This window comes from Rattus rattus, chromosome 4 (genome assembly GCF_011064425.1).
Source record: "Rattus rattus isolate New Zealand chromosome 4, Rrattus_CSIRO_v1, whole genome shotgun sequence".
Lineage (NCBI taxonomy): Eukaryota > Metazoa > Chordata > Mammalia > Rodentia > Muridae > Rattus > Rattus rattus.
Window position 1 is genome coordinate 3,196,085 of NC_046157.1, and position 8,392 is coordinate 3,204,476.

The following is an 8,392-nucleotide window of genomic DNA, read 5'->3' on the forward strand; positions in this document are numbered from 1 at the left end:
GACAAACCCCTTCAGCTGATGGCAGGACCCCAGTTGCTGTATAAAGCCATGAAGCAGCACAAATCCCTTTTGGTTCCAAGCTGGGCCTCCTAAAGGAGCTCTCACTAGGGGCTGCTGAGCTTTCCGATTGCCCATCCAACTGCAGTGAATTCAGGTGGAGGGGAGGCTGGTCTCTGAGGAGGCTCAGTCAACAATGCCCCACCAACTACAAAGGGATGGACAGGAAAAGTGCAACAGGATCCGGTTTATTCTCCTTGGCAAGGTGGTCCTGAGAGTGGCTGGTGCCACCCTGTTCCGGGCAGAGGGAGGGCCCGAGGGCCATTTAAGGCCAATGGCGGGAGAAGCAGGGGGGCCTATAGCCCCTGGAATGCGGTGAAGCCAGGCCGAAGCCCAGAGGCAGCTGTGGTAGGCCAGGGCAGGGCGCCCTTGCCATAGGGGGTGGAAGGCACCGGACTGCGACCTGACCATGGCTCCAAGGCCATGGACCAGGGCACATAGGCACCCCAGGAAGTGGGGCACAGGGTCACATGACATAGAACATGAAACAGGCACATGGCTCACAAGCAAGCACATGGGTAAGTGAGCACGTCTTCACAGGCCAAAGAGACACCCAGCCACGGCCAGGCTGGACACAGATACAATAGTAGTGTTACACATAGACCACATGGGAGTACAGAACTAAGGAACACATGACAGTCACTATGACACACCAGGCCACAGAACTTGAGGGACAAAGGAAGGGGCCTTTTGGCACTACTGCACTGGAATCATCAGAGTAGGTGGTGAGGGTCTGGCCTGGAGGAGCTGGGACACCCCACTGTACCCTCCAGGGTTAGTCTGTCTTCCACACTTTATTAAGCAGCTTCATCACTTCATCATAGATGACGAATACGATGGCCACGTCCAGGCAGACTCGGCCCAGCCGGGGAACGGTGCCCTTGTAGAATCTGGGTAGAGCAGAGAGCCTGAGGTGAGCAACTGAGGAAGACCCCACCTAGGGCAGGCAAGAGGGCCTGGAACGGGGACGACAGCTCTGCTTTTATCCTACTCACGCCTTGGGCCCCTCATTCTTCAGGATCTGCACGCCACAGTCCAGGGTGTTCCGGTATTTGTGTGCCTCCAGGCCCTGCAGGACGCAGCAAGCCATTGCTTAGCCACTAGCTTCTGACTAGGGCTCCTGTCCCCACTCTCCCAGCCTCCATCCATACCTGCATCCTGGTCTTGATCACATCCAAGGGTGTGTTCCCAAAGACACTGGCTGCACCTGCAACAGCTCCAAAGACCCCGGTGATCAGTGGGTTCATAGGCTTGTTGGGGTTGTCTCCTGGATGGAGTACAGTTGCAGTCAGAATACTGGGAGGATTAAGTCAGAGGGGAGTTTTTAAGTCTAGGAAAAATCTGGGGTAGCACCAGATGCCTGCCTCCCCTTCCAGCATCAAGCTAGCCTTCAGGGTTTGGAATGTGTCTCTGGGCCACAGATTTACCTTGGTACCAGTTGCGTAGGGAGGTCATGACGAAGAATCGGATGGCTTGGTTTGAGCCCTGCTTCAGTACAGTAGCTGTGAGGCCTTGGTATGTCCCCTTTAGCCCTTGGGGCAGGCAGATATGGGTCAAGCTGGGGCCTTCCAGGCCCCTCCTGTAGTCAAGAGGGAGCCACTCAAGTAGAGGCTCTCCCACTTGGCAGAGATCTTGATTCTCCAAGCTTACCTTGTTCCCGAACAATCTCTCTAACCCCATGGAAAAATCCTCGGTACTTTGGGTTGGAGGAAGTCTGGTCATGGATGAATTTCACCTAAAAGGAAGGAAGCAATGGCCCTGATTCCTGGCCACATCTGGACTTTAGTTAGCAGATCCAGGACCCCCGAGGTCACACCAAAGCTACGAATTCCCAGCTCTTCTGCATGAAACCTTCCCTGAGGCTGTTCTTAAGTTCCACTACACATAGGCCTCAAGACCTCTGGGGGTTCCCCTGGCTGAAGGGCCTCCAGGATCACATTTGCTAATTCCTAGACTTTGAATAGTTATGCTAGGTTTCCTATCAATAGAAGTAGCTTTAAAGACATTGCTCATGCTTTTGTTGTGGATGGTCAGCCTCCACGGGAGACCCTTTCTGTCTCCCATTCACCATGAACCTGGTGTGTATATGTGGGACCATCCCCACCTTGACATGGCCCTTAAAACCTGGGAGCCTCGAAGACACCCTGGCTGTCCCTAAAAGACTCAATCCCTCACCTTCACGGTCTCCATGGGGCACACGACTACCACTGCCTCTGCCACGCCGGCACCCAGACCGCACAACAGTCCTCTCCTGCTATCCAGTCTACCTTGGGCATCCCGCATGTGGTTGCTGAGGAACTCGAACATCCCAAACCTAAAGAAGAAGGCATGTGAGGGGGCCGCTCTGGCCACTCCCTCCTGGTCGTTCCTGCAGAGCTGAGTCTCACCTGACAGCCGCCTTGGGGATGGAGCCGTAGAGCAAGGAGCTGAGGCCGCGGTACAGGCCCAGGACGCCATGGCTGCGGACAGTTTGCCGCACGCAGTCCCCTACGGGAGGCGCGGTCAGGACCCTAGCTCCTCCGCCCCGCAGTGTCGCCCTCGCCGCCCCCGGCAGCCCCCTCCTTACCAATGCCCCGGTACCGCGGTGGGTTCGCGCGTTCATCTAGCTGTAGTTGAGTCTTCACGTATTCGGTCGGGAAGGTGATGCAGATTTCGATGCCTCCAGCCAGGCCGCCTGTGGGGATCAAACACCCGTGGCTAGGGATACCCTTGCCTAGTGGACCCAGCCGCCGCCGCCGCCGCCGCCGCCGCGCAGCCCCTCCCCCGCCCGGACTTTGCCCGCCTCGCTGCCGGCGTCCGAACGATGCCCACGCCCCCACCCCGTGGTCTCCTCCTGGAGAGCCCGAGAGACTCCGGGGGAGAGCTGGCGCGTGGGCTAGGGGCCCGGGTCGCACCCCAGACACCTCCGCCCCTCCGGAAGTTGGGCGGGGCCTGGATGTCCCCGGCCCACCCGGAAGCGCGGTCGGACAGGCTCTGAGTTGGGGTTCCGAGTGACCCACCTGCTAGGATCGCCTTCCCGGGGTGCGTCAGTTTGGCTTTCCCGGACCCGGGAGCGGCAGCCGTCAGAGCGCGGGGTGCGCGAGGCGCAGCCATGGCGGGCAGGAGGAGGGGCGCCCGGCGTCGACCTCGGGTCCGAGCCTCCGGCGCGGGGCACTCGGGAAGCAACGGGGCCGGAGGCTACAGAGACCGCGACCAGTTCTGGTCCCGGAGGCGGGGTGGTCACGTCAGCTCCCCGGCTCCGCCCCGCGTGGCCTGAGCTGAGCCCCGCCCACGCCACGCCCCGTGCCAGCCGGGAAACTGAGGCTTGGGCGGGATGCACCGAGGCACGCGTCGGGGCGGAGAGCTGAGATCAACCAATGGCCGGTGCTGGGTTCCGGGGAGATGGAGAACACCGCCGGAGGCGTGGTCTCGGGGCAACAACTCTTTGCCAAAGCGGGTAGCAGTGGGTCAAGGTGCAGTTTCTATTAACTCTTGAAGTGGAGACACGTGCGTCTGGAGCGCGCCTTGGGGTTAAGGTGGGCCTCGAATGACCGAATTCTCTGAGATCCTGGAGGCGGTGGGGGCACATCCTTCTCTGTACGTGAGTTCAGCCTTCTGGACACATTGTAATCACGGAGCTTCTGCAGCCTACCGGGCAGCGATCACTCTGCCCTTCCCGGATACGTCCGGAAACAGAATTCTAGGCAGGTTCCCCGGACAAATGCTGGTTTCCCTTCTTCTCAGTTTCTAGCGAATCTTTGAAGGGCCTATTAAGTTGGCCTTTGTCCCTCCTACCCACACAATCACCAGGCAAAGCTGCTTTGCTCTGATAAACACGTTTTAATATTTATGGTCGGCAGGAGGCTCAAAGTCTTGAGAAGTCTTTGTTGCCATTCATATCCTCAAAGCCGCCTGGAGGGGGCAGCCCTAGCCGGCTTGGGGTGAAGCTCCCAGGAGTCTTTGCAGACCATAACCTTTGCTTGCGAAGGCCTAGGGGTCCACTTCCTTGCGGTCTGATGAAAGCAGTCGCTTTGGGTGGTCAGTGACATCCTCAGGCTCTGGGTTGGCTATCGTTGGGCTTTAGCAAAACCAAAACAATGTCCAGACATTGCACCTCCCAGTTGGAGTCCTTTGTGACTCCCGGAAATGGTTAAGTGGGTTGAGGGTTGGGTGTGGACACAGTACCCAGTATAAACAAAAGCACTCAGAGAAGGCTCCACGCAGACAGGAGCTAGAGTATTACTAGGGGAAGCCTACTGGCTGGTGGGCAGCAGAGGAGAGCCTACAGCTAGCCTGGCTTCTGGCCTGTAAGGGGAGGAGCTCATAGCCAGCACAGATCCTGCCACCTGGTTTGTTTGGGGATGGATTCTCATTCTGGATGCCATTGAGTGGTCAAAGGCAGAAGGAACTCAGTTCCACTCATCAGAGCATGAGGCATCGGGCCAGCTGATGTCTGATGGCAAGGAGTATGGGGGTGTCTATTGGGGGGCAGTGGGAGGCTGGCCAGGCTGGAGGTGAAGTTGGACCCCCAAACTGGACTCTTAGTCCAGTCTGGTGAGGGCAGCTGGCATACTGTCCTCTCTCACCAGTGTTAGCACTCATTATACCCAATGTACTCAGGACCCAACAGCCTCTGAGGGGCTTGTTCCATGCAATCCCGGGTGGGCTTCCAATGCCAAGCCCTTTCTAGCACACATCAGAAGAACTTCCCTCCCACAGCAGCAGTCCACACCTGGGCATGGAGGCAAGAAGAACACTGGCTGCGCGTGTTTCTAGACACACTGACTGCCACACCTGGTCCCCACTGGGGTCTTTCCCATCTCTACCTATCCAGCTGGCGCCAGTGCAGGCTGCCGTGGATTTGCCTTTGTCCCTCTCTACTCCGAGGGCAGAGGCAGTAAGTATGTTGTATACCCTGCTGGTCCCCAGAAAGGGATGGCACTGAACAAAAGACTAGTCAGGCACCACCTGACAAACACTAGCATCCACCAGGCAAGAGCACAGCCCTCATGCTCTCGACATGCTCCTCTTGTTCGCTCAGTCTCCTGCAGGCACTGAGTCTGTCTGTCTATGAGAGATGAGAGCACATGGTCTGGAGCTCTAGCTAAGCATGGGGAGAGGGGTGTGAAGGCAGCCTCCAGGAGAACCGAAGCTGAGGACCTGCATCTCTGAATTCTGGGTCGGGCCCTGAGTTCCCTCGTGCTTTACTCATGGCTCTCACTGTCAAGAGAGATTCAGGCAACACTCCTTCATTATATCAGCTTCTGCGTATGACTACTCGCAGGTTAACGCATTTTAGGCAAAGAGAGAAGCTGATCTACAGGGAGGGCTGTTCCCCCAGGGAGCTGCTGTCTGTGATCATAGATAATTAAGGACCCTTGTAAACCTAACCAGTTCGTGTGTCCTGGCAGCTCATGCAGTGTGGCCCAGGCGTCCGTGCTGTGTGGATGGGACTCTTGGCTACAACAGGGAGATTACCCTTCCCTGGCCTCTTTGTGGGCCCTTGATGAGGGCAGGCAGCTTCTGGAGGAGCTCAGGCAGCTGCCAGCCATAGCCTACGAAGGCACTCAGGGCTGCTGCCCTAGTTTAGGATACTGTTTATTTTCTAGTCTACCGCAACCAGGATAGCTTCCGTGCCTGAGAATCATAAAGCCTCAGGATATCGCCTTGGGACCCACATGGCTTGAAGTGGCCTTGGTACCCAGCAGTGGGTTAGAAAGTGCTCCTGAGAGATGGAGTTTCCATAGCATTAGAAACAACAGGCCGGGTCAGGGGAACGTGGGTCCCTGGAGTAGAACTCGGAGACCCAGGAAGAACTTTACAATCATGTGTTGTCATCTTGTCACCTCAGTGAGCTAAGTAAAGTCACCCAATCCCCAACTGTTGAAAGGAGTCATTCATTTATTTGTGTGGTAACATTCCTACCAAGAGTTTGGCAGAAGGGCTTCACTCCACTGGGGTCACTAACCTGTGCACCCCCAGGCTCCACTGAGGAATGCAGGAATACAGCCTGGCTACACAGAGCCCAGTGGGCTGTGCTGAAGGTTTCCCTGGATAGCAGTACCTCACTGCCATTGATAAAGCCTGGGGCTGGCTGGCCCGCCTGTCTTACACATTGGTGGTGTGCAATGGTGAAGTTCCCGAGGGGTCTAAGCAGAAATGCTGCAAGTGGCTCATGCCCAGCCTCTCAGGGATAGAGTGGAGCAATACTGGGCAGAAAGCTCTTGAGCCTAAAGGGAAGAGGCCACTCCTACAGGTAAGGAGGGTTGGGAAACAATCAGGCCTTGTCTAAAAGTAGCCCACTTACCAAGAACTGGCCCAGGCTGGAGTCACCATTGGTCATGCGTTGTGCTGATGGAGGCCAAGGGAACCACTGGGGCATTGTCTCAGGCATTGTCTCATCACGTAGATGAACTAGGATCCAGCTAAATCCACAGAATTGTCTCCTGGCTAGCTTGTACACCAGGCAGCAAACCATAGCATGCCAAGTTCCCAAGGCACTCTGCTCACTTCCCTTCAAGAGCCGTGCAGCAACTCCTTGGCCAGCTTGGGACTGTATGACTGCAGCACTCTGCATGCGGGGTAGCATTCCTTGTCTGCATTCGGATAGCGTTCCACAGCTCGGGGCCTGCAGGCCGTTCTGTAGCAGAGCAGCACTAACTCTGCCTAGAGCTCTCCTTACTGTAGATCAAGTGTTCCTAAAAAGGAGATCCTACCTCCAGGGCTCCGAAGGATCAAATGTGATCTATGGCCCTGCCATATTGCCCAGACGTGGCACATATGGGTGGGCACTCAGAAGACAATGAGTCCAACCTAAGCCCAGATACCCTGATACACAAGAAAGGTGCGAAGGTTGCTGTGGGCATCATGAAAAAAAAAAAATACTGGTCCAGATCCTAACCCAGCATGGACCAGCCATCAGTGTGGCTGGTGCTTGAGAAACAGGGATCTACTTTCTCTCCACTTCCCTCAAAACTTTCTGACTGAGAGCCAGGCATGATGGTACAATACAAGAGGCTCATAAGTTTCAGGTGATGTAGAAAGACATCTGGAGAAATCCCTAGGTTCTATTTCTGTACTTAGAAAAGTGAGGGGCTGGAGAGATGGCTCAGCGGTTAAGGCACTGTGTGCTCTTCCAAAGGTCCTGAGTTCAAATCCCAGCAACCACATGGTGGCTCACAACCATCTATAATGAGATCTGGTGCCCTCTTCTGGAATTCTTAATCATAATAAATAAATAAATCTTTAAAAAAAAAAAAAAAAAAAAAGGTGAGTCCCCCATCCCCATGTCTCTCTCTCTCTCTCTCTCTCTCTCTCTCTCTCTCTCTCTCTCTCTCTCTCTCTCTCTGTGTGTGTGTGTGTGTGTGTGTGTGTGTGTGTGTGTGTGTGTGTGTGTGTATGTGCATGTGTGCATGTTCAGGCATGGCACCCAGAGCCCTGTGCATGTTAGCATTCTACCACTAGCTCCACTCGCATGTTCACAGCCTCTTCTATGAACTCCCACCAGGAGAGAAGCGTGTGCCTGTAGCTAGTATTGCAAAGCAAGCTGCAAGTTTGCCACACTTGCTCTCCCACTGGACCATCAGTAGGTGTTAACTACTGCCCCTTTTGGAAAGAAAGGAAACTGAGAAGTTACTTGACCCTGGTCACACAGCCCAAAGTACCACTGTGGCCTGTACGATCTAGGAGCGACTAGTGAGGTTAGTGAAGTCTGCTGTCACAGGCTACCACAGAGCTCGGGAGCAAATGCCCACTGTGGGCTGTTTCATCTGGCAACCCCTGACTAGTTCATCTGTTGCCTTTCTCCTAACCCAGTGGCTCTCAACCTTCCTAACGCTGCGACCCTTTTAAACAGTTCCTCGTGTCGTGGTGACCCCCAACCATAAAATTATTTTCATTGCTACCTCATAACTAATTTTGCTACTTCTATGAATTATAATGTAGGTTTCTGATATGCAGGATATCTTGAAAACCAGTATAAATGGATTTGTTTTTTTGCCACCTGTTCATGCCTGTCTTAGAGTCCTGCTTGCTCCTGAAGTGGAAGCTCCAAGTTTCTGTCACATGCATCTCTGAGGACCTCTGATACCAACAGGGTCACACTTTCAATTTTCATGATCACCTGACTGGGCTCTCTCTGGCTGGCTTGTTTTAAAATTGCGTCTCATGTGAGTCTCTGTCCTTTTCCCTTCATGGGCTTTGACCAAATAGAGGCATTCTCTGAGGATGAAGCCATAGTCTAGTGGCTCTCAACCTTTCTGACGTTGTGTGTGACCCTTAACACAGTTCCTTATACTGTGCTGACCCCCAACCATGAAATTATTCTCCTTGCTACTCCATAACTGTAATTTTGCTA

At 54.6% G+C, this 8,392-nt stretch overlaps 1 protein-coding gene across 1 annotated transcript; it reads right to left on the bottom strand.

Moving 5' to 3' along the window:
• Positions 1 to 229: 229 nt before the first annotated feature.
• On the bottom strand, positions 230 to 3,264 carry Slc25a1 (solute carrier family 25 member 1). The gene is made up of 9 exons (XM_032899892.1): positions 3,057 to 3,264; positions 2,624 to 2,731; positions 2,445 to 2,544; positions 2,233 to 2,371; positions 1,708 to 1,792; positions 1,485 to 1,589; positions 1,209 to 1,324; positions 1,053 to 1,126; positions 230 to 947 (listed from the first exon to the last, which is right to left on the bottom strand). The coding sequence occupies exons 1-9, from the start codon at positions 3,148 to 3,150 to the stop codon at positions 833 to 835; spliced, it is 936 nt and encodes a 311-aa protein (XP_032755783.1). The 5' UTR covers positions 3,151 to 3,264; the 3' UTR covers positions 230 to 832.
• Between the last annotated feature and the right edge of the window lie 5,128 nt (positions 3,265 to 8,392).

Coding starts and splice junctions, on each gene's coding strand:
- Slc25a1 (XM_032899892.1), bottom strand. CDS start 3,150: ATGGCTGCGCCTCGCGCACCCCGCGCTCTGACGGCTGCCGCTCCCGGG. Junction 1,793..2,232: donor GCCCCATGGAGACCGTGAAG/GTGAGGGATTGA, acceptor CCTTCCTTTTAG/GTGAAATTCATCCATGACCA. Junction 948..1,052: donor AAGAATGAGGGGCCCAAGGC/GTGAGTAGGATA, acceptor TGCTCTACCCAG/ATTCTACAAGGGCACCGTTC.